Source organism: Malania oleifera, chromosome 8 (genome assembly GCF_029873635.1).
Source record: "Malania oleifera isolate guangnan ecotype guangnan chromosome 8, ASM2987363v1, whole genome shotgun sequence".
Lineage (NCBI taxonomy): Eukaryota > Viridiplantae > Streptophyta > Magnoliopsida > Santalales > Ximeniaceae > Malania > Malania oleifera.
The window spans coordinates 23952107-23979352 of NC_080424.1; the positions used below are offsets into that span (position 1 = coordinate 23952107).

The 27246-nt window shown below is 36.2% G+C and overlaps 1 protein-coding gene across 1 annotated transcript; it reads left to right on the forward strand.

The window, feature by feature from the left end:
• Positions 1-586: 586 nt before the first annotated feature.
• Positions 587-27246, forward strand: LOC131161800 (uncharacterized protein At4g06598-like). The gene is made up of 5 exons (XM_058117777.1): positions 587-795; positions 9639-10350; positions 19636-19711; positions 19828-19954; positions 26623-27246. Exons 2-5 carry the CDS (start codon positions 9656-9658, stop codon positions 26808-26810), a joined length of 1086 nt encoding a protein of 361 aa, XP_057973760.1. The 5' UTR covers positions 587-795; positions 9639-9655; the 3' UTR covers positions 26811-27246.

A 27246-nucleotide genomic window follows, 5' to 3' on the forward strand; every position in this document is an offset into this window, starting at 1 on the left:
TGATAGTTTTTAGAAATTCAGGATACGCAGTATTATATTTTAAAAATTTAGGGAAATTACTAAATTTTACCCTATAAAATAATAGATAAATAAATGATTTAATGGATGTAATTTTCAGTTGATTACATATATAATTATTTTTGAATGTGTGGGATTGATGGTGTGAAAGTTTTTGTAGTTAATTATGGATAAATCTGGGGAAAAAAAATTTAAAGTCCTGTTAATAAGTCAAAAAAAATTAAAATAAAGGAAAATCAAATATTAATAAATTTATTTTTTTATGTTTGATCATCAAAAAAGAATGCGAAGGAAATAAAATATATAGCTAATCAACAAATAAACTTAGTAGGATTAAAGTTTGGTTTTGTTGTTGTTATATTTAATTTTTAAAGATTTTTTATTATATTAAAATAATATTTTTTAATACTATTAAATATAAATAAAATTTTTTAATAAAAAATGTAAATGTTTTTCTTATATATATTTTTTCTTCAAACAAAGTCGTTGATTCAAATAGGAAGTCAAAAAACTAGAAGCTAAAAAACGTACAAAAAAATAAAATAAAATCAGGAGCCATGAGCAAAGCAGGCGCACAGTGCGCGGCTAGTATATAGCAGGCGATGTTTGAATACGAAAAGTGCGGATGGCCTCTCCCTTCGTTTCCAATCTTGCATTATGGCTATTCGTCAGGAGCAAGCCAGACAGAGATAGAACTCCGCGACACCGGAGACTACTGGGTTGGATCGTCCGCTGACAACTCTCGTCCCCAACCTCCGCTCCCCGCCGGCAATGCTGGTAATTCCTCTATTTCTGCGTGCGTGCGTGTGTGTTTTGGGGGACTTGATGATACTGGGAATTGATCAGGACTCTGGGTGTATTGTTGGCTTTGAATTCTCCGTGTTTCTAGGTTTCTCGCCGTTTTTTTTTGGCTTTAGATAAAATTTATGGTGGCGGAACGCATCAGAAATTTTAAATATTTGGTTTTTCAATGTTTGAGGCGAGAGCAAGCATTACATTATGCTCAGATGAGTTTCCTGGAATTATTTGGCGTAGTTGAGTTTGTTCCTCGTAAGAACCGAAGACATGAGACTCAAAATTGATCAGTAAGAACCTAATAGAGGGTGAAGGAGTCTTTGGGATTTACAAATCTAGACCTTATTTATTAAGAAAATAGAGCCTGAGCAATCGAAACTCACTTTCGATATCTTATACGTGTTTTTTGAAGCTTATATGCAAGCTGATTGTTGGGACATGAGGCAGTGTTGGAACCAAAAATTTTGTTGAGTGGGAGCGAGCAAAATATACGTTTCATATTTCTTAAAGGAAGTCATTTTTTGCACATTTCACATTCCTGACAAGTAATAATTGTTTTTATTTTATTTCATCAGAAGGAAATTGAAAGAAAACACTTCATAGGAGTCGGCGACTTGGGGCAAAGGAATGAAAGGAAAACTGTTCCTTAAAAAAGGGTAGGTAATAAAATTATAGTATGGAGGGATTCGAAGAAATGGAGAATCAGATAATGGAAAAAAAAAAACTGACATTCTTGGAGTGAGAAAAAATATTTTTAATTTTATCTTATTTATGTTTATTTGTTTACATAAAAACCTTCATTGTGGTTATTGTGGTTGTAGTGTGGGGTACAAAAATTTATTTCCTCATGGGGGCAAACTTTGATTTGTATATAAAGCTCTGTACTTCTTAAGAGTTTCAAATGGGAGCAATTGCCCCCATGGTAGTGAACCTACGTCTGCTAACAAGAGGACTGTGTTTGCCCATAAGTGTTGAAGATCGATGCCAGAATATAATCTCAAACCTTGAAACACCTATCAGTAGCAATCAGTGTAGCTCCGGCTGTTTGCCTCCATTGCTACACTTTCACTTTGCCATCAGCTACATCTATGCTACTTATTTGGAATCAAGTAGAGAAGGGTTCCCATCTATGTGAAAAACAAAGCCACTGGGTTGAGATTGAAGAAGTTTCTCTTGAATTGTTACCATTCTCTGAAACTCGTAGCATATATAAATATTATTTCTAAAAAAAGAATTGTTAAGAAGTTGCCTATTTATGTGCTAGAAAGAAATGCAACATGGCATTTCATTAGGTTGAAGCCGTGAAGGGCATAAAGTAACTACTATCAATCCTCTTGGAACAAACTTGTAAAAAAAAAAAAAATCTTATGTTCTATCATCTTGATTTTGGAACAAGCTCTTTATCATATGAATTTTTTTAGGAATAACAATCTTTCTCTTAGTTATAGCAACTTTAATTTGAATTGTATAATGTCATGTGGCTCTCGAGTCTTGAGAGACAATTTAATATTGCCAGTCTGTGACCAACAGCTCTGCTGCTGTTACCCGCAGTGCCCAACATACCATTCTGTATACAGGTTACAGATAGCATAATCTGTTACATATCCCAATTTTAACTCATTTATTTAAATGACATCAGGCTTAACTATTTGAAGCTTTGTTGGACGATACTCAGTCTAACAAATGATTTTATATCCATAAAATTTAGTGTGTTAATTAATTTGTTATTTGATGATGTGTTTTTAATTGTTTGTAACACTGCTATGATATTCTGAGACCTTGTGGTTTTAATAGGGCATGAGCCTATTGATATGTTGATGTTGTTAGTGAAATGGATATGATTGTATTTCTCAATTTGTGGGTGGGATTCATCATGGCTTTTGGATTGTGATATCACGAGTATATCCTCTGAGTATAGCCCATCTACCTTCTCCTATCATTATTTGTTGATATTTGATAAGAATGTTTGTCATTCTTACCTAGCCTCTGATATGATTACTTAGTGTAAAGCTCATCCAAGTGGAATTTGCAAGCTTGCTATATATCATGAAGAACTGCACCAGCCAATAACAGAAGTCTCTCAATAAACCTTCTCTCATTAGCTGTGAGGCAGATTTTGAGTTTTAATGCCCTTAAAAAGACTTGGGTGTCTCCTGTTCAAAATGAGGGCTGTTTGAATTGATGTCAATTGTATTAATGCTATCTTAAATCGAGCTAAATTTTTTATGACTTTCTCATCTTTGTATATTTTCTCAACCTTCTATATTCTATAGAATGGGGGATTCATCTTTTCAACAATATTTATGAAATATAAAAAATACCTGTTTAAAAAACTATACATGCATATATACATTGCAGCTGCACCTTTTGCTTTCCATGTGTTTTTTTAAACTTGTCTTGAAAATACTTTTAAATAACTTTGAAACAACTTGGAAAGCTAATGGTGCATGTGAGTACGTGTTTGTTATGTTGTTTTTGGCATTTATATTGTAACTTAGGTTCATAAATTAGGATTCTCTATTAGTATGTAAATTTTTGTTATTTTACACATTTTAGTTAAGTTAGAGCTATTATGAGTATTTTAATTCCTTAAAGGTTATTTTAAAATTACTTGTTTTATTTTCAATGTTGAGTGTATAGATTTTTTTTTTTTTAAATTTTTAAAGAATTCAAGGATAATTTGTTTGTTAGCTCAAAGAGGGAGAAACAAAACGAGTGAAAGAAAGAGAGAGAGGAAGGAAAAACATCAAGTACTATGGAAGTATTGCCCCATAGCATCTATAACTAAAATCAAAGAGAATGTTTGAACAATTGAATACATTTTAAGAGGGGTTTTCTCAAATAGGAGAGCATTTCAAGCCTTCCACACATGATAAATGGCAATGTTCCATAACAACTTCATGACATCCCAATAATGAGAATTGCCCAAGGATGATAGCATAGTAATCTCCTCATTCCAACTGGAAAAGATCCTTGGGCAGTTCACAGAGGAAGTAGCTTTATGGTAGATTTCTTTGGAGATTTCACAGCTGAAAGACAGATGGTTCATATTCCCTGGAGAGTGATGAAAACAAGCAGAGGGAAGATTGAGATTTCCCCCAAGGTAAGCTACCCTTCCATGTTAGCAAGCCTGTCTAAAGTTGCAAGCTGACTGATAAAAGAATGCTTTGGGGTGTTAGAATTAACCCAAACAACATTATGCCAACTCACACTAGGGTGCTTAGTCCTAAGATAATTCCATGCTGAATTTTTTGAGAATCTGCCAGAAGCAGTGTGGTTCCATGTAATAGACTCCTCCATATCTAACATTGGATCAAAATTAATCAAATTCTTTACATCTAAGTCTGCTACTCTACTGGAAAGCTTCTTGGCTCATTTCCAGCCCCCATTGTTGATTATTGCATCTATCCTAGCATTCAAAGGTGCTAAAGCAGGACCATAATGTTGCATCAAAGGGCTTCTTGATGCCAATTGTGATAAAAAAAGAGATGGGTTTTCCATCCCCTGTAATATGTTTGACACAGGGATGCATGGTGTCTTTGGCTTTCATAATGGACGTCCATCTTGAGGAATAGTGAGGTGGGGCCTAACAGCCAAATGCTCCTTTTTTTTTTTTAGCTTATTGGAGCGTAACCAAGAACCCAAAGTGAAGATTTGCCAGAAAATATACTAGAAAAGTTTGAGAGCATTTGCATAGCTTCATTAAGAGATGGAATACATATTTATTGTATAGACCTCCCTCTGAATAAGTCTTAGGGGGTTTTGTTAAAGTATTTGGTGAATTGAAAGACCTAATCACAGTGATAGGTCTCTCCCTCTGTATAATAAATGTAAAGGCATACATGCCAATGACCGTAATACCCTTACTAACTCACACTTACCATCATTAAACTTGCACCCTAATAATGCTAAATGACCAAAATAACCATTAACACTGCCCTCAAGCTGGAGCATATGTATTGTATGCTTCTAGCTTGTGACAAATGGATTTAACACGAAAACCCATCCCCAGCCCCCCACAAGGCTTTTGTGAATAAATCAGCAATAGCTGCAAATCAGACTTCAACATGAGTGGTTTTAATGAGCTTCTGCCTAAGTTTCTCTAAACAAAGTGGTAATCAACTTCAGTGTGTTTTGTGCACTTCTGGAAGAGTGGGTTGGAGGCAGTATGAATAGCGGTTTGATTATCGTACATCCACCCCATAGACTAAGAATGTGGAAGACCAATTCTTCCAACATGTTCTTCAACCAAACAACTTTGCATGCAGCATGAGTTATGGCCGTAGACTCTGCAAGCTGGGAATGTGAAAAACCCTGTTCTTTCAACGTGTTCTTTAACTAAACAAGTTTACATGTAGTGTGAGCCATGACCCTATACTATTAAATTATGTTAACAGTTCTAATTATTGTTTTCTAATTAATTTTTTTAATATTTTCATTAAAAATTCAAGTAATATTAAGTTATAATATGACAATAAAAATATTATTTATGTTAAATTATAAACTTTGATTTATGCAGTTGTCTCTTTATTCTATTAAATAATTTTGCTGTAGATAGTTAGAAGGGTAAAATTGAAAAACAACACATATTCAGACATTAGATACCAAAGAATTTAAATTCAGCATTTAGATTTAGAACTGGTTCAAGTTAAAACTTAGAACCAATTCACAGAATCAAAGTTGAATTCAGTGTTCTGCAGTCAATACTTAATTTTACCAAGCACCCCCTTTACATACATTGAACCGTTTGGCCTTACAACCAAGTGTCTTCCAGTCATTTCTTTGCCATAAGAAAGCTTTCAGCTTCTGATAAAGCTCTTTGATAACAGACAGAGGAATCTAACTGAATCCCATTAGGCTTGAATACTCAATACAACTGATTTGATTAATTGCAAGCTTCTTGCATAAGACAAGTACTAGCAACTTGCAAGTCCAGCTATTAATTCTAGAAGAAATTTTCTTGAGGAGGACACTGCAGTAATAAACCAATGGGAGGCCAGGTACTTGACAGGAAGCTTACCTTCTTGAACCCCAAGAGTCTCGACAATATTCTGCTTTTCAAAGTCCTGAATGGTTGAAGTAAAAAGCTCAAATTTAAAAGGGAAGCCCAGAGAGTGTAAAAGTATCCTGTTTATGTGTATTTTATTTGTTTGATACAAACTTCCTTCATGTTCTCTCTATTCGCTTTCTTTCCCTCTCCTCTTCTTCTCTCTGTTTTCTCTCTTTCCCCCACTTTCTCCCTCTATGATCTTCTCTCTCTCTCTCTCTCTCTCTCCTTGCTGTCCTACATCAAATTAGCATCAGAGCCTAATCTTTTATTCCTTATGTTTTTTCATCATTATGACTCAATTCCATCCAAAAGCTCCCAGAAATTCTTTCTTGATATTGAACAAAAGAAAGAGTATCTTTTGCTTGCCATGCAGAGTACAGTTTGTCCTGGCAGCCATCAGAGGCATCCCCATCAAACCACCTTTGATCACACTTCACAGTTTCCAAAAAAAAAATCCTGAAAATCCCACTGCTGCTGCCCTTCATCATAACTATGAAGTTTGTTGATTGAATATTGCTATAGATTCATCTTCAATTTTACTAGAATTTATCCTTACCATCATCTCTGTAACATTACCAGGTTAAAAAAAATGTCTTTACGATCTATTAATCAGATCAAGTCGCAAGCCTTCACTGGGTGTTGTAGCAAGCCTTCACTGGGTGTCGTAGTAGCCATTGAACAGATCATTAGTTTGTGGTCCATCACAATCATGTTTTTTTTTTTCCTTTATAGCAAAAGAAGAGATTTCATTAATAAGAAAAGAATTTACAAAGAGGAGAATAAGACATCTACCATCAAATTCTGGAAAAAACCAGAAAAAAAGAAACTAAAAAAAGGCACATAAATACTACAAAATATCAAAGCAAAAGATTCCTCCACTCTAGCTGAGCTTCTGAAAAGCTAGCTCTTTTAAAGCATCCAAAGCCAATGCACATAAAGAGGCCAAGTATTGAATCTTCTCTCAAACCAGCTGCCAATTCAATTTTTTCCCTGAAAAAATCTGTGCATTACCCTCTAACCGTAATCCCCACAACACGGAAAATATATCGCATCTCAAAAGAGCAGCCCTACCCTTCCTTCTTCCAAAACCCTCAAAAGAAATAGCCAACATTCCTTCCACTAGGCAAACCAAAGTTTCTCCCAACCCGCCAAATAATTTATTCCAGATACTCCAAGAAAAATGACAGTGTAAGAACAAATGAGATGCCATTTCAGAATTCAAACAACAAAATACACAAACATCTGGAGATAAGGCCTTCAAAGGTCTCCTAATCTGCAACAGATTATTACTATTGATTCTATTAAGCACCATCAGCCAAATGAAAGCCTTAATTTTTGGGGGAGTTTTGGCCTTCCAAATAGATGAATATAGAGGAAAAAAAGAGTTGGAACTGGTCAAAAACTCAGAAAAAGATTTACAGGAACACACCTCCAAATGATCCAAAGCCAAGACTGAGTATTCGTAGTTGAATAAGGATGACAATTGTTGAATAACGACAACAAGGAGGAAAGTCCATCAACACTCTATCATGGTTCATCACCATCGTGTTGTAACCTACTATGTGAAGAATGAAGACATATGAGACTCATATTTGATAATGAAACAGTTCTGATGTTGAAAATATCGTAGGAAATAATAGATAGTTGACGTAACATGAACCAAAATTGCAGATCTTCATCCTTCATACAAGAAATTGATACTATCTCAAGAAATTGAAGAAATATCACAATAAATTGGACCAGTCCTGTGAGATATTATTCTTGCATGCATCTTGGCAAACTACTGATGCAGTATGTGAGCAAGAGTTATTCTAGTTTTCTAACTTGCATTGTAATTTCCTTGTTTTTTTTTTATTTAGCATATTATTTATTGGGATCATGTCTTTAAGATTCTAGGATATTTCTATTTAAGAAATTAGTATGTTAATTAATTCAAGTTTCTGAACTTAGTTTTCTTATTCCCTGAGGATTGAAAGCCTATACAAAGCCCCCATGCACTAGTTTTATTCACATTGTTTTGGGGTTCTGCATCAACCAGCTTGTCATATTTTGGCCATTCCTTCAAGAAATTGGATTGTTAGTGCAAATTTCAAAGCTTTGAGGGGAACTGCATGCGTCACAAGTCTTCTTTTCATGATATTAACTGTAGTTCTTTTCAGGTTAAGACTTTAGATTTGTCTTTGGTGACCCAAGGCACCATTTTTCTTCTAGTCCTTAGATAGATCCACATCTTTATTACCTTGATGTGACACAAGACTGAATAGTTGAGACTTTTAGTAACTCACAGATGAGTTTCCAACTACTTGGATAGATGTGCTTGTCAATCAATTTTTTTCATTCGTATCCCAAGGAATAAGCCATGGTTGCTATACAGTTTATAGAAGATTTCTCAGTCACTGAGCCTGTTGTCGAGGATTCATGATAGGAATTCTCATCCATCCTTGGATATGTGCCTTTGCCACCTATTTCTTTTTCCTCCATGTGTTCCTTAATCAAATCTAATCAAACTTGTCCCATCATTCTTGAATATGGGCCAAATGCATATTTGCTTGAGTTGTCAGTATATTTGAATATTAAATTGATTTCTTGTTTGGAGGACTTGTTACTTAGTAGAAGATATTAGAGCCTTCTATGCTGCTTGCAGTTAGGAATACCTTTTTGCTACTTTCCTATGAGGATGTCATGCAATTCATGCCGCACCTTGATTTTGTTGCTTGTTCAAATTTGTTCCAACTTATGGAATTGCTGCCAGTGTCATTTCAGAACTTGAAGTTGAGGGAATTTGATGAAGGAGCATCCACAGAGAATTTTATGCACTTATGTTTTTCCTGTAGATTTTGAAATTTGGATTTCTATTTAGTTTGGAGATTTTGGTCGTAGAAATTTTAGTTAATTTGGGGTTAATTTGGTATTTTTTTTTAGTTTTGTGGGGTTTCTTTTTTTTTTAATTTCTTGTTTTACTTTTGATGTTGGCTGTGTAAATACTCTGGAAAATGGATATGTGTACTGTATGGTTAATGTGCAGTTTTGTTTGAATCAAACTTCTCTCGTGTTCCTCTCTCCCCTCCTTTTCTTCCCCTTTCCCTTCTCTCCCTTTCTTCTTATCTTCTCTCTGTTTTCTCTTCTCCCCTCATTTTCTCTTCTTTTTTCTTATACATGCGCGCGCGCACGCACACACACACGTATATATATATATATATATATATATATATATATATATATGTTCTCTCTCATCTCCTTTCTGTCCTATGCCACTTTGCAATCATATTTTATCCTTTTTTTTTTTTTTTAAAGATGAAAACAACTTAAATACGTGGAAAGAACCCAAACCAGTATGTTTCCAAATACACCCATGTTGTTGAAAGCAACATGCGCTAAGAGGTTAGTATCAGTTATTGTGAAGTTTTATCTTCTTTACTATTGTAATTTTTGTTCTATGCCCGTCCATTAGCAAGGTCATGCTTGCACTTAATTTCTGCTTAAATATTGCAAGCAAAAGAGTGTTGTCGCACCTACACTAAAGAGAAGAAGACCTCATAAAATTGTGGCTCATAGCTTCTCTAACTGGGGAAGTTTATGCCCAGTAGACATAGTTGTTTTTATTTTACATTTTACCAAAGTGAATTCTGAACTATAAATTTTACCAATCTTAATGTTATTTTAAAAATATGTTCCTGCAAAAATATGCTTTTTTTTTTCCTTTTTATTTTCAGAAATGATTTTGTGCTTGTGTTTAATCATTGGTTACATTTATGTTCTCCATGACTCCTAACAGGCTTCAGTGCATAAGGTATGGAGACAAATGGGTCATCAAACTCAAGAATTGTTTCACATGCAGAAAGACGGGCACAATTACTCCCTCAATGTCCCTTGCCAGCCATTTCCCCAATCCATGCTGGTTATTACTCCAAGAACATATTAGGATCAAATTGTATTCCTAACTACGTGGAGGGATGCAGCCCCCTTCAACGTACGTCTTCTGAGAATTTTCTTACAGAGGAGCAACCATTTTGGTTTGATGAACTCCTTAATGAGCCAGAAACACCTCTGCACAGAGGTCATCGGCGTTCTTCAAGTGACTCATTTGCATACTTAAATACAGAAGCCAAGACATCTAACACAGAGGAAGAACACAAATTTACACATATTATTGCTGAACCTTCCTGGGTATCCCAGAACTTTGATCATTACAAAGATCTGCAGCCCTTCAACCCAAAGTCAAGCTCTGTTAATAAGCCAAAGAATAGGGTGTGCAAATCTTCCTTGAATATTGCACCACACTCAACTGGATTTCCATATGAAAGAAATGGATTTTCTCTTCAAGATTCAGGATTGTCATGTGCTTCACAGGAACCAGATGGGATAACATCTACGGATGCAGGAAAGCAAGAACAAGCACGATCCAGTCTACATATTCTAGAATGTTCTTCTGAAAAAAATGATTCAAAGCCTTCTATGACTGGGACTGATCCAAAACGTGCTAAACAGTATGCAGTCCACCCACTAGTTGTCAGTTTCAATATTTTTTGTGTTACTGTTTTAAATAATTTTAATAGACTCATTTTGTATGTTCAATTAAACTATTATATTCTGCTTATATGCTCAGCTAGGGGAAACTCATTTTACTATATTTACTGTATTTTGTTGCTTATATGCTTTCTTAGCATTTGATGTTCATTAAACTCAGACTGCTTTATTACGAGGCTAACAAGTTTAGGGTTCTGCATTATTTTGTCAGGCATAAACACCCTTCACATTGTTAGAAAAATTAAAATTTTTAAGTTTTGGGCTTGCAATCTGCTGGAAATGTTACCCTCCTTCTTGACAGTGACTCGCTCTCAAAGAATCAAGAAACTGGCTTGCAACACTTGTTGCGGAAGAGACATATGGTTGAGTGACTGAGATAATTCAGCTTTCCAACGAGTCTCCGGTGTTGTCCAGTGTTTACTATATTAAATTACCACTTTTTCTAAAAGCTTAAGCTGTTAGGTTGTGTGCCAACAATATATCAAGCCTTGACACTCCCCTGCACGTGGAAGGATAAACCAACAACGAATAACACCCATATTGGAATGATAGTTTTTTTAACAAACTTACATTAAAAGCGGACAACAAGACTAGAACCCAGGACCTCGTAGACACCATGGTTCTACCGCCCTGATACATGTTGAATTATTGAGTAAAACAGAAGACCTAATCACAATGATAGGTCTCTCTCTCTATTTTTAATATGTTGTTGGAATTGGTGTATTCCCAAGAGGGTGGAGGGTGAATTGGAATTTTAAAAACTTTTCCTAGGTTATGTTCAAATCCACAAGCAGTATACCGCAACTTAGGGTCTTTCTAAACATATGCTAATTACCCAACAATATAAAACTGAGCAGATAAATAAAACAGTTATTGTAGAATCAGTATTTCACAACCATTCAAAGCATGTATGTAAAATAATCAAGACAATAAATAATACCATACATGTACGGAAATTAAAGTGCGAAGATAAAGAAACATACGATATGATATCGAAGTTCGGCCAATACTGCCTACGTCCTCGCCTCAAGCTTACAAGTAAAAGGATTCCACTAAGTTACTTACTTGCGGGTGGAGCGACACCGTTTACAACACCTTACAGGCTGGTACACCTAGTTCTCCTAACCGGGTCTGAACCAATCCGGTGCTCACCTAACTGAGTTTGAGCAAATCGGGACTATTCGTAGGGCTAGTCTCCCTCTTTCGACCACCCGTCGGGAATACAACAGATAATTAAATAATTTGTGTACAATTGTAATGCTTCTAATACAAGCACATGATGTACAACAATATGCTCAATACACTCACGTATGATAAGGATTTATGCTCAAGTGAGATATGGTCGAGCTATATGTCAACTCTCAACCAATGTGTATATATTGTATATACGTGAGAGTGATACCTTTGATTTAAGATAATATATTCAACAAACAAATAATCAAAGGACCTTGAATTTCTATGCAAATATCTCAGCACAATGTATATCAAGTATTAAGCACAATTGAGATAAGGGATTCTAGCTTGCAAATATATGTATTTAGCAAATAACACAAGCAAGCCCTTGAATCTGGCAATGAAAATGCCAAGACTCAGGAGCCAATATATGAGTTCTTCTCGAATAGTATTTATCAATAAAATAGTACAGGAATCACTCTAGCTTACTCTCCAAAATCAATTTCAAACAATGCATAATAAGAGAGTTGTAAGCTACCAATAATATGTATGAGAAGTAAGCACAATATCAAGAGATTAAACTCCTTTGCAAGTTGCAATTGATTTGCAACCAAGGAGTATAACAAATAATTCTCCTCAAGAGATAGTTTTGCGAATCAAGGAACAAGGAGAATGAGCAATATGCCTCAAAAGATTGGAAGAATATGAGTTATATAAGTATTATGAGTGAAAAGAATTTCAGAAAATTTTTGGCTAATGATTTTTCTAATCTCTCACTAATTAAGACAAATGAGGGAGTATATATAGATATCCATAAAAAAATATCCGTTGGGGACACGGAGGTCCTTTTGGAAAAATATTAATGGCGTTTTATTAAAATTCAACTCATTTATCTGCGATAAAAAATTGACCAATCCGAGAGGTTCAGTCGACTAAGGACAAGGTTCGGTCGACCACTTTTATAAGTTCGGTTGACCTAGGCAAATTTGAACTATAGGTTTGGTCGACCATGTCAGCGTGTTTCTGAACCCTTCGTGGGTTCGGTTAACCAAGGCAAAGGTTGGTTGACCATTCATATAGATTCTGTCGACCAAGGCCAATTTGAACTACAAGGTTTGATCGACCAAGTAGTTGGGGTGTCAGCGGTTAATGATTCGGTCGATCGAGGACTGTGTGTTCGATTCAGTATGGTCAACCGAGCGAAGTAAACATGTTGACTTCTGACTTGTTTGATCGACCGAAGTGTTTATAACGCAAATCGGTCGGTCGACCGAGGCTTAGTCAAACTTTTGACGTTTTGGCCTACGGTTTTTTCAGTCGACTAAGTCAATTAATACTGGAAGGGTTCGGTCGACCGGACTTTTAAATTAAGCCCAAAAATCCAACGTCGGTCAACCGAAGTCTTTGCAAACCCTGTTTTTGACCTTAAGTTATTTTAAAAACCTTTGTATGAGTTTTAGCTTTTAAGAAAAAGGTTTTGAGTTAGGTTGGGTCCCCTAAGGTCAGGTTTGGATCCCTATGGTCAGACTATGGCCTTTGAGCATAAGCCTATCATGTATGAGATGCAGTTATTATAGACAATAATATTACGAACTAGAAAACCAAATGCAATTACAATAAAAAATTATCTGTCTTCTTTCTTCTTTTGCTCATCTGTCATCCATGGAATATGCCGCACGAAATAAGCTTTAAGATCCATCTTGGTTTCCATTTCCCTGTTCCTTATGTGTGATCTCAAATATGGACCTGTTCACATGCTAAATACACACATAAGTTCACTATGTTTCATCAACATCAAAACAGAGATCGGACTCAAAAAGTCAACATATGTGTCATATACATACCAATGACCATATGACCTTACTCACACTTATTAACATAACACTAATGTCAATTTTGGTCTGAATGAATCAATTGTATATTCAATTGTATATTCTTTACATACTCGGGTCCCTATTTAACATGTACACAGAGAATAAAATATGGAAAAACAGAAGAGGACACGACTTGCAGTTGAGATCTCTAGTTTAGCTTTAGTGGGGGGGGGGGGGGGTCTCAATTTATAGCCTCTGGCTTGTGGCAAGATCTTATGGTAGGTGGTGGCGGCTCACCCACCATAGTAGGTGGCGGTGGCTCACCTACCATGGTAGGTGGCCGTCATTCACCAACTGTGGCCATCGTTCACACTGCTGGCCGTCATTCACCAACCGTGGCTGTCGTTCATACTGTAGGGATTTCTACATTATTTACATCCTAAACAAATTCTGCCAACACACAACACATGTAGCTGTCAATTACAGAACATGTAGTTGTCAATTTTGCTAACATCCCCCCTTAAATTGATGTTGGGTGATCGAGAAGCATCAATTTGGCAAGAAGAAACTGATGGCAAGGACGAGAAAGAGCCTTGGTGAAAACATCAACGGTGTTCAGTGGAAATGTGTGGAAGAGTAATCTCCTAATGAGCAAAGGCTTCACGAATGGCATGACAAACCACCTCAATATGTTTGGTGCGTTCATGAAAAACGGGATTGGCAGCAATCTGAATAGCACTTGTATCATTAGCATGAAGAGGAGTATGAGTAAGCTGTGGAACACAAAGTTCTCCTAACAACCCTTGAAGCCATAAGATTTCAGAACAGGTAGACTACATAGCCCGATATTTAGACTCAGTGGATGACTTCGAGACACGAGCCTCCTTCTTACTCTTCCAAGAAATGAGGGCATTGCTAAGGAACATACACCAACCCGTAACATAACGACAAGTATCCGCACATCCAGCCTAGTCGACATCGCTGAAACCCATCAACTGTAAAGAATTCCCTGAAGGGAAGAACAAGCCACGACTAGATGTCCCTTCGAGATATCGAAGAAGACGACAAACAGCAGCCAAATGTGATTGACACAGAGCCCGCATAAACTGATTGATCCGATGAACAACAAACGAGATATCAAGTCGAGTAATGGTCAAATAATTTAAACTACCCACCAACTGCCGATACATCAAAGGATCAGATAAGGGATCACCATCTGCTTGATGCATCTTTAAATTGACTTCCATAGGTGTAAGAGCTGAATTACAGTCTTGAAGGCCAGCTAATGAAAGAAGTTCTTGGGTATACTTATGCTGATGTAAGAGTGTACCATTCGGACAATGTTGAACCTTAAGCTTGAGAAAATACTGCAGTGGACCAAGATCTTTCATATGAAACGTAGATTTGAGGTGTTGTAAGAGCTGCTCAATTACCTTGGGATCAGATCTTGTAATCACAATATCATCGACATACGCAAAAAGTATAACGATCCCAAGGGCAGTCTTGTGAAAGAAAAGAGAGGAGTCATACTGACTCTGAGTAAAAGTGAAATCCAATAGAGTAGTACGAAACTTCTCAAACCATTCCCGCGGTGCCTACTTCAAACCATACAGAGCCCGCTTTAAGCGACAAACCTCAACAAAAGAGGAAGGAAACTAGCTAGGAGGAGGAGACGTAAATATTTCTTCCTTTAGATCACCATGTAAAAATGCATTCTTCACATCCATCTGGCGAAGTGACCATCCTTTCAAAACAGCAATGGCCATAACAATGTGGACAGTAGTCATTTTGGCCATGGGAGTGAATGTTTCCTCATAATCAAACCTATACTCCTGCCTATTCCCGAGTGCCACCAAACGAGCTTTATGTCTTTCGATAGAACCATCAGCACGTAGCTTGATAGTGTAGACCCATTTGCACCTAATAGGCTTAACTCCAGCAGGACAAGGGACAATGTCCCAAGTGTGATTGCCCTAAAGAGCCTGAAGTTCGTCCTGGATAGCTTGCCGCCAACACTCATGAGCAGAAGCCTGAGAATAAGACTTAGGCACAAAGGTAGTATTAAGAGTGGCCTAAAGAGTAGAAGAAGAAAAACCATACCAATTTGGAGGTTGGGAAACCCTAGTAGACCGGCGGGGTGCATGCAAGACAGGATCAGGTGGCGGTTCAGAAGAAGGAAGAGGCAGTGGGCGACGTCGCTGATACACAAAACTTGGCTTAAAACGAGAAGTAATACTAGGCACGTCATCAAAAGGAGGAAGCGAAATAGAGGAAGAAACATGATTAGTACGAGATGGTAAGAAATATTGATTTTAAAAAAAAAATCACATTGCGAGAAATATGAAGCTTGTTAGCATCTGCATCATAACACACAAACCCTTTATGAGAATTACTATAGCCAAGAAAAGCACATTGAATAGATTGAGCATCAAGCTTGTGACGTTCAATGGGAGGTAAATGAGCAAAACAAACGCAACCAAAAACATACAAAGAATTATAATCAGGAGAAACACCAAACAAACGAGAATACAGAGAATCATGATCTAAGGTAGGAGAAGGCAGATGATTAATCAAATATACAGCCGTAGATAAGGCTTCTACTCAAAATCTAGAAGGAACAGAAGATTCAATCATCAATGTAGGAACAACATCTAAAAAGGTGATGATTCGTATGCTCCGCAATGCCATTCTGTTAAGGGGTGGAAGGACACGAACGCTAAGAGAGAATACCCTTCTGTTGGAGAAAAGATCGAAAAGGATGAGACATGTTTTCGCCCCCAGAATCTGAGTGTAAGATCTTAATATAGGTAGAAAATTGGTTTTCTACATAGGCAACAAAAGTTTGGAAGGTTGAGAACACATCAACTTTAGAACAAAGAAAATAGACCCATGTGAAACGGTTGTAATCATCAATAAATGTCACAAAATACTTGTATTGAGCATGAGAAATAACAGGACTCGTACCCCAAACATCAGAATGAATAATTTCAAAACACGTTGAAGCACGACTACCCTGTAAAGGAAAAAGTAAAGATTTGCTTTTACCAAGTTTACAAGAAGCACAATCAAAAGATATTGAAGAAGATGCACTTGTATTATTCAAATAACCATGTTTCATAAGATGTATCAAAATTACAGAGTTTGGATGACCCAATTTCTTATGCCAAAATTGGCTATTATTATTAGCAATAGCAGAGCAACCAAGAGAAATTGAATGAGGAATGGTAAATGACTGAAGAGGAAAAATACGTCCCACTTTAGGCCCCTTTGCTATCTCCTGTCCCGATGCTTGATCCTGCACACGACAACCTGAACGATCAAAATGAACAGTACAATTTTCTTCTACTAATTGTCCAACCGAAATGAGATTGGTAGATAAATCAGGAGACACGAAAACATTAGTAAAGGAAGACCCCATATTTCCAACAGCTGTAATAGGAAGAGTACTGCCTTCGGCGATCTTAATATGCTGCTTACCATCATACATACGAACATCATATAAAGCTGCCTGACTGCCACTAATGTGATTGGAAGCCACAAAGTCAATTAACCAAAGAGAAGTAAGAAGATTTTTCTTACCTTGGAGACCAAGAGTAGGGAGGGCTGAAATGATCATCTCTTGAACTTGCTCGAGAGAAATGTTGGAAGACGGACCCGGAATAGCAGGATGTGTGGAAGATGTAGGCACAAAATTGGACTGAACAGCAATATGAAAAGCAGGAGCAGATCGATTCTAAGGACATACACGACAATACTTAATGATATGACCCTCCTTGCAATAATTGCAGAATTTCTTGCTGCAATCTTTTGCAGTGTGCCCAATTTCCTTGCAGTTATAACACTGTGGCGGAGATCTGGATTGTCCTTTGCCTTGAGCGGCGTAAGCCACATTAAAAGTCTCAAAATCACCAACATCTTGAGAAAGGCCAAGTTGTGAGGCGAGACGCTGTTCTTCATGCAAGAGTTCACCCAAACAAACCTCTAAAGATGGGACAAGTGTGCGATTGATTAACCCAGCTCGTGCACTTTCAAACTCGGGTCAGAGCTTCTTCAAGAATTTATCCCATTGGCTCTTGGAGTGAATCTCTTGTAGCGCTGTCAAAGCTTCTTTGGGAACCTGAGAATGCACCAACCCAGAATAATCATTCCATAAATTAATAAAACCAGAATAAAATTGCTCAATGGAGAGATTCCCTTGGCGATAGTTTCTGATGTCTAACTCCAATTGAAACTTTCGAGCAGAATTATTTTGATAATAAATTTGCTGAAGGTAATCCCACATCATCGTAGCAGTAGTGAACCCATGAAGATTGTTGACCATATGAGGTTCAACAGAGCTGAGTAGCCAAGAAGCAACTTTGGCATCCCTACTTTCCCATGAACTAAGTTCCTTGGAATCAGTTGGAGCCTTAGAAGACCCATCCAAATCACCCCATAACTCCTTCCCTTTCACAAACCTTCGGAACTGGAATTCCCAACTGGCATAGTTCTTGCCATTAAGGCAAACAATAGAATTTTCTCCTGACATAATTACCACAAAAAAAAAAAAAATTGGGCAGAACAGAGAAATCTCAACAGTTACTGGAATAAGAATTTCTACAGCCCAATAACACCAAAAAAATATTTGTCGATAGCCACCCACCCAAACAGAATTGCTACAAACTTGTAGCCATGGGAACCAGGCTTGCAATCAAGATATAATCAGAAAGGATAAACCTGATTCACCAGAATTGCCCCTCCAAAATCTGCTGACAGCCACCAAGAATTCGTCACAATCAGAAACAGAACCTCCGAACCAGAAAACCACTGCACTAGGACTTCACAAAAAAAAAATTCCCAACACCTTCAATAGAACTGCCGAACAGCAGTTTAGAACCTACCGGAAATTACCGATCTCCTAAAGAGACTGCTGCTACCAGAAAAAAAAAAATTACAGCGAAACCAAGAAACCAAGAATTTAGCTTCAGCCAAGCTGAGAGATAACTATGAAAATAATTTGGGGCTTTGATACCATGTCAATTTTGGTCTGAATGAATCGATTGTATATTCAATTGTATATTCTTTACATACTCGGTCCCTATTTAACATGTACACAGAGAATATAATATGGAAAAATAGAAGAGGACACAACTTGCAGTTGAGATCTCTAGTTTAGCTTCAGTGGGGGGTCTCAATTTATAGCCTCTGGCTTGTGGCAAGATCTCATGGTAGGTGGTGGTGGCTCACCCACCATGGTAGGTGGCGGTGGCTCACCCACCATGGTAGGCGGCCGTCATTCACCAACCGTGGCCATCGTTCACACTGCTGGCTGTCATTCACCAACCGTTGCTGTTGTTCATATTGTAGGGATTTCTACATTATTTACATCTTAAACAAATTCTGCCAACATACAGCACTTGTAGCTGTCAATTACAGCACATGTAGCTGTCAATTCTGCTAACAACTAACACATACTAATAATGCTAAGTGACCAAAATAGTCATTAACATTTACTATTAAATATCGTGGCAATATGGCTTCCTTATTCCAGTGGTTGGCTTTTGATTGGTTGGTTAATTTTTATGGGAAAATAAAAGAAGAAATTTACAATACTGATGCCAAGTATAGTGCTGACTCTTGGGCTTGCATAAAATTTTGAGTGATTGATGTCAAATTGGAAGCCTGTTATCTAGAAATAATACACGACAGTCCCATTATTTGGTGGCTTCAGTTTTGAATTCCTAGAAATGTGATTGCAACATGCAAAAGCTGATACCCTTCTTGGACTTGGGCATCTTGTGTGCTGAGTGCATCCTCCAATATTTTTGAGAATATAACTGTTTGCAATTATGCTTTTGATGAAACACAACTGTCATATACGTGAGTGTTATTTTTGGGGATGTCATTCCTCTTCCCATTCTCATACAAAGGAAGAAAGTTTATAGCAAATTGATGAATAAAACAGAAAAATGAAAATGAATGCTTTTTTATGTTGTTTTATATTATTATAAATTCCTTTGTTCCCCCTTTATTTTATTTTTCAATATTCTTATGCAAGAGTTAGTTTGGTTGTTTAACTTGGGCTGAGGTATCCATTCCTTCAAATGGACAAGTTTGAAATTTTTAGTTGCTGGGGTTTCTTATCCATGCAACAGTATTACGTCAGTTTGGTATAATAAACTGTTTTTCATTTTAATGCAAATTAGTCTGTATTGGAGAAAATTCTGCAATCTGCATGCGGTTTGTTGACATATGTGTTGATACCTTTGTATACGGCAGGCAATTTGCTCATCGGTCACGAGTGAGAAAGCTTCAATACATAGCTGAGCTTGAAAGATATGTCCATGTCTTAAAGGCAAGACAACAAAAGCTAAAAGACAGCTTATTTCACCATTAGTTTCCACTAATATATAGGATTCTTGTATTAACTATTCATGATTTGACACCTTTTGCCTATGTCTGACCTTATAGGCACAAGGATTTGTAGTTTCAGCTGAGCTGGAATTTCTTGACCAGCAGAATCTTATATTGGGCATGGAGAACACAGCCCTGAAACAACGGTTGGACAATTTGACTCAAGAGCAACTTATAAAATACTGTGAGTGTTTTTTTTCTAAGCTGTCTGCACTTTAATCAAGCATTATTTATGTTTCTTCATCTTGCACAGTAGTAAATATAATTTATACCAATACCCTTCATTGCAAAGCTGTCGAAGTTAGAGCAGAAATATTTCTTTTTAATTAAATGAATAAATTTGATTAGTTGATCATATGGAATAAGTAAAATCAGTAGTATACTTTTGTAACCATCTCAGCTTCCCAAGTGAGCTCAGGAGGAGTGAAGCCACAAGCCAAATATTGATCAATGGAGTCATAAAACCTTTCTATGAAATCAGGACCACTACTTTACGAAGTTTTGCTGTCTCTTTAAAACTTTTCATTCTCAAAAAAAGAATCTTTAGCGTGTTTCATTATCCTCCAAGCATTATTATATCAATTACAGAAACTTCCCCCCCCCCCCCCACCTATCATTTTCTCCTTAGCAAACTTTAGGCAAGCCTTATAGCTTCAAGTTTGTGATGCAAGACTGGCATTTGGTTTCGCACTGCTGCAAAGTCTAACTGTGGCAATCCATCATGGTTTTCAATTTCCCCGAGAACCCCCTGGAGTCTGATAAATAGCCATCAGCTACATCAATACTTACTTGGGTGGTGGGTTCCATTTCTACTTGCAAATCATTTTTACCTCCTAGTGTATAAACTTTAGGGCACCCTGGAATTCTTCATTTATCAAAGAAGCTTCTAATCTGTTCAGATTCTTGAAAATATTTCATTCCAAAAATGTTTTACCTTATATCTTCTGAAATTTTTTGAATGAGCTCCTGTTTATGCCTCACTCCACATTTGCTGGATGCAACACTAGGGGAAGTAAAGGGGCAGGGGATGAATGATTTACAATTTATAAACAGCTGGTCCTTGAGGGTTGGTTCTTCAAAAGGACTAGTGAGAATGTTTTAATACTTCAGTGAATCTTTGTAAAAGTTCCATTCAAAATCTGAAGGGAGAATAGCAAACCTTGAAACTTCAAGGTCTGGTAGGATTGATCTTGTCATGGGGTGTGAATTGGATTGATATTCAATTTTAATTTGAAACATTAATTTCAAATAATTCACTCCAATTTAAAAAATAAGCATACAATTTAAGCAATGACACAAATTGAAGGAGTTAAAGGTAGGAGATGTATAACTGTTTATAGTGCCCAAACCCGGAGCCCATGTGCACTAAAGGTGCCTTCCTGAGATTTCCAGTAATATCAATCTTCTTCATGATGAAGATCAAACCAATCTTACAACAGTTCTTCGCAGATCCTTGAGGAATCCCTCCTCACTCACAAGGAACCTATCCATGCAAATGCCAGGGACTACCTATGCTTACATGTTCTCTCAGCCAAGAACAACAATTCACACACCCGAGAACAACAAATTTTATAGCCAACGGATTTATGCCCAATTTACAAAAATAACCTCACAGGTAGAAATCACAACTAAAGAGCAGTAGAATTGGGTAAGTTGATGAGCAAGCTCAAACTGTGCACTTCAGCAAGTAGTGCATGTTGTCTTGCTTTAATATCAAATGTCCAACCCTTGTATGTATAATTCTCCAAATTAGCCGTTGAAGTCCATAAATGATTACTTCTACAATTACTAGGATGTTGGTCCAAGATTGTATAAAAATCTTCGATCGTCTAATTATTCTTGTGTTAATCTAGTAATTTTTCCTTGTAAGATTTAAACAAACAAGGAAACTTCATAGCATAGTAGTGAAAGCTGCTGAGGCACACGTAGGTGCAAAGCACATGGGGGCATTGCTGGTCACACCTTATAAGCATCGAGGTGAGGCAAGCATTTTTATCTGATACTTTTTCTTTTTGTTTAGTTGTAGCCGTCTGATTTGTTTATATGATTATTAAAAAAAAAGATGAAAAAACTAGATAATTTGTTTATTTTATCTTGCATGCAACTAACATCTCTCCAGTCTCATTCTCTTGAAATACAAAAAGAACTCACAATACATTAATGTTATGAAGATATTAATGTAATGAAAAACTTGTTTTCATCTGTCTTATTTTTGTTATGTTCAAAGGAGTGTAAAGGGATGGCTGACTATATTGCCAACATTCAAAGTTCTGTATTGAAAATTTCACTAAGGATCCTCTCTTTTTTGGACCTTGGTTATGTGAGGACAATATTTCTGGTGATCTTCTTATGGGAAGGGCCCTGTGATTGAATGAAATATGCCTTTTGCTTTGGAAAAAAAAAAAAGATGACAAGAACTCACGAGACAGGGAGGTGTGATTGAAGCCGAATGCCAACTCTAGGACCAATTCTAATGCTGCCGTTTCAGGAGAACTTTCAAGCTGTGAGCACAGAAGTCTCTTCTTTTTTCTTCTTCTTTCTTCTTCTTCGTCGTTTTCTTGATTGATCAGGTCGAAGACTCTGCGCCCATTCTTTTGAAAATTTTCCTTTTTTATTTTTTTTCTTTTGAAATTCTTGCTGTTTTTTCCTGAATTTCTGCTCTAATGCTCTCAATCTTCTTCTTGATCAACCCCCCCCCCCCCCCCCCCCAAAAAAAAAAAAAATTTTTTGGTTTTTTCCTTTTTTGCTGTTTTTTTTTTTTTTGGAATTCCTGATACTTTTTTTGCTGAAATTTCTGCTTGACTGCTTTGGGTCATCTTCTTTTCTTCTTCTGACCTGATTTGCTGCTCTTTGTCAGAGCTACTCTGAGCCCCCTTTTCATCATTTTTTTTTCTTTGGAAACTTTTCTGCTTTTGTGGAATTACTGCTTCTTTTATTTTTCCTGAATTTTCTTATTTGTTTATTTGTTTTTTTTTTTTTTCCTTTTTTGGGAATTTCTGTTTGAATTTCATTTCTGTTTCCTGCTGCATAAATGTGTCTCACCTTCGTGAAGCACATGCCTTTGCCTTGAACCTAGGCTCCAGATAGCCTCTTCTCCTTGTTACTCCTTGTGCCTTTGACCACTATGCTTCAAAAATATTAAATCTATAAAGAATAATCTAATTAGAAAAAAGTCCAATTATGATGAGATTGCTAGATTACTTAATTTTTGTATGAGTTTCCACATCTTCCTTACATATAATCTTCACATGTTATTGGTTAAAAAATAGTTTCCTATTAGAAGAAGGATAATTATAGGAATCTTGTAGATAGCATTATGGAAACTAATTCAGAAACCAGTCTTTAGAAATATCTTTATATGAAAATCAAACTTTTGATGCATAATCTGAGTATTATTTGTATGATGCAACGTAAAAGAATATTAAAGAAGAGCTTGACAAAAAACAATGTGATTTACCAATTACAAATTATTCTCTTACTGAAAACAGATAGCTTAAAAATTATGAGTTCTTTTCCCCAACAAAACTACATGAGCAATTTAGAGTGAAGTAATAACAATAGTACTTAATCCACCATCAAATTCATTACAAAGAACAAATCTTTGCCAGCTTTATACAACAACACAGAAAATTCATGTAATATTCCCATGTTATAACTTATAAATTACACAATAATTCAACATAAAAAAGTTAACATGTGGTCCATGCAAAATTCTCATGCACAGGACCTCAAATATAAAATTTGCAATCCAGTTGCATTTCCCATGCATGTAAGCTTAATCATAACAGAATTACACATGAATCGCATTCTTAATCAAATTATAAATTTAGTCTATTTTCCTAATTTTTCAACAATGATATTCTTTACAGATAATTAACCAAAATAATATTTCCAAGTCCATTTCAATCTAATTATTCAAGGATGAAAGATTTCAATGATGGTACATAATTATGCATTCCAGTGCAATGTTCTGTTCTGATCAAAATCATATGAATTTTGTGGCTAACAAATCTGACTGGGGTTTGGATTAATTTGTCTACAACATGCTTGCAGTTGAGAGGTTCCAACTTGTTAATGGATTAATCTGCTTGCAGGCTATATTCTCGTGATTAGCTCCACAGAAGGATTTGATACCCTAATAAACCAGTGTGCTAGCCATTGCATGGTGGATGATTGTTGTATGCATTTCAATGTATTTTCATTATATTGTGTCTATGATTTTGCAATACTGGTTTATAAGAAGCCAGAAAAGAGCAAGAAATCATATAGGCATTAATGTTCGGGGAATTTATGGTCTTCTTAGTGTCACTGTGTGATTGATTTGAAAAAAGGTCTGGTTGATATTGCTGGAAGCCATTTGTTTTGAGGTGGGATGGATCAAATATTAGATTGATTCAAGACAAGGGCAGATAGGTTCAATTAGAAGAAACATTTCCTTGTCAGCTTCTAACATCTTGTTTCAACTGTCCATTGCATACATTAATTTTCAAAGACAAGTCAAGCATAAAATTTCTTTTTCACCCATTACCCAATTTGTGAACTTTTTAGAGTTATTTTTTAAACTCAAGTTTTAGTTCCATTTTTTTTTAATCCTTGACCTCAATCAACAAAAAAAAAAACAAACAAATTGTTTGCAACTTCAACTTCGACACAAATGACAAACCCTGTAGCAAGACTACGTTTGCCTTTGGCTGTTAGCTTACCATTTGCTTAAATGATACCAGATGGAGAATTAGGCAAAGAAATGATCCTGATATGCACATCTTTGACACAGTCCTTTTCCAGCTGTAGCCCAAATGATCAAGGTTTCAAAATGAGGGTATTGTTTTCAAAAGACATGGCCTGCGCCCCCCAATCATGCACTTTTTGTTTCAAAATCTCATTTGTTTTGTCAATCATAGACACGCACAGCAAACTTCTCAATCATATCATCTTATTTAAAAGGCTTAATGAGATTTAATTTATGTGAAGGCCCTTAATACAAAATAAATGGAGAAAAAGGATTTAGGTACCCAAGCTCCAATAGTTGGGCTTTAGGTGGAGTATTCAGCATACCTCTCAATAACTCTGAATGGGGGTTTAGCAATGCAGATGCATCCATCTAGAGCATTATTTTTTCTTTCTTATCTTATTCGGATCTCATCTTTGCTGTAACATATAATCTATTCATCTATTCCCAAGGTTTGTTTTTGTTTATATCTGGGTAAATCCTTGCCAAAGATTCGTGGAATATTTGCCTCTAGTGCATTATGTCCTAAACTACATAATTATTCATTAGCTCTCTTCCCTATTGTTTCAACTAGCAAACCAAGAAAAAGATTTCCAAGATTGCTCAATTTTCTCAAATCTAAGCAGGAATCTTGTTATAAATTTATCAGCCTGCAGTGAATGAGATGAAGACCAAGCAAAGGGATCAGATTGGATAATCTGTGAATTGTAGGCTGATAATTAGTTTTGAAGATCATCATTCACATATGATCCATTGAGTTGTGAATAGATGTATATTTGAGTCAGATAATGATGGATAGTGGATAATTCACCATATTTATTTACTGTAGCAACAACTTAAAGTCTTTAAAAAATTTACTTCTTAAGTGATACTTTGATACTATAACATAAAATTATGAAGTCTAAAATATTTAAGTTATGAAAATTTAACAAACATAGTAGTTTTATATCTCACGTGGTTTTTTTACTGTTTTGTTTTACTGCTTATGCAGCAAGCTCCCACTGTTTAAACCTTGTTTCCCCCCCCCCCCCCTCCCTTCAATAAATAATGTTGTCAATTCATGGGTGAAAAAAAACAGTGATATAAAGCTCATGCGCCTGTGCATGCGCGCGTGCACACATGAAAGTTTCAAATTCATCCAAGAGATATTTAGCCACAACCACATACCATGGTGATCTATTTTTGTTTTTAGGAAAAAATAAAAAAATAATTTTTCATGCATGGATCAAATAATGTTACATATAATTTTCAATTTGAAATTTCAGGAGCATATGTGCTCAGAAGTGAAGGAAAATAATACGGTAACATGTAAGATAATTCATAATTTTTAGTAATGATGAAATTAGAGAGAAATGATGTCTAACATAATATATACATAAAAAAACAAGTTGGTTTAACCGGATTAGGAGCGTTTATGTGTGTCTATCTGATTCAATTCACTTAATTATGGATTGGAATTATTCTTTTTCATCCCTAATTTGTTTTTGTTACTGGCTGATTTTGAATAGTGTCAAGCAAATCAGATTCAGATTGCATAAACGGATTCTTATCATTTTGGGAGGTCTAATTATTTAATCTGTCTATTGTCAGGATCTTGAGGTTTAGGCCCTCAAAGAGCTAGATGCTAGATTAGGGCTGTCCATGGATTAACTAGTAGCCGGCTGGGCCAATTGATGCTGAAGGAACCCAAATAGAAATTTCATTTTGCCTTGAATTCTTACCAAATCTCTATTGTATAGGCAACACTTCCATTGAAATGGTTCCTCATCAGAATGAATTTGTTTCAAATTTTCAATTTCTTCGTTTAAGTCCCACTTCTTGCACTAATAAACTTTATCCATCATACGAGATTTTTCTTTTCTTTTCTTTTTTTCTTTACAAATTTTCAAATTGTCTAATCTGTCTATTTTAGTTGGGCTTTCCAAAAGTTTTGGTAGTGCTATAACTTCACAGCTGTTGTTTCAGGATATAATCTCAAAGTAGTTGTTTCTTATAGGTTGAGATGCATTGAAGGATATCTTTTATTTATGGTACTATTTGTAGTTGTGATCTCAAGCTTGCTGCTACTATTGTGAGAACTTAGGAGAGTATTAGAACTAATTTTTTATGCATTGGTGGCACAGTGGAGAGGGATATGTTAGAGAAAGAAATCGGAAGACTTCAAAACCTGTACCAGCAGCAGCAGTTGCCACAGCAGCAGCATTGTACTCATCGGCAAGCCAAGATTCAGGACTTAAGTTCCCAATGTGCTAATCTACCCATAAAACATGAGGAAGCCAGTTCCAGTGGCATGCAATCGGTAACTAACTAAATCCAAAACTGTTGATGACCATTAAGAGCGATGTCATTATGCTCTACATCCTTCTCCACATTATTGAATTAAGATTTTTTTTTTTTTTTTCTGGATATACTGGGGCCAATCAGGGCCTTGATGTTATTGGAGCCGCCTGCCTCATTTTGTGCATGGTTGTTTTGGCATGTTCAGTACATGTTGGTTGGTTGGTTGTTTCTGTAAAATCCCAACTTGCTGAGATGAGTTTGCCAGATGTGGTAACTGGGGTCTTGTATTTCTTTGTAATGTTTTAGTGTCTTTGTAAAGCTAGTATTTATACCTCATCAGATTGCACCTTGGGGCTTCTGGCTTGTATCTGATTGCAGTCATTCATTATATACATTTTTTGAACATAATGGTTAATTGGGAATTCAGCAATCAGTGGATGAATCATTGGTTGACAAATTGTACAAAA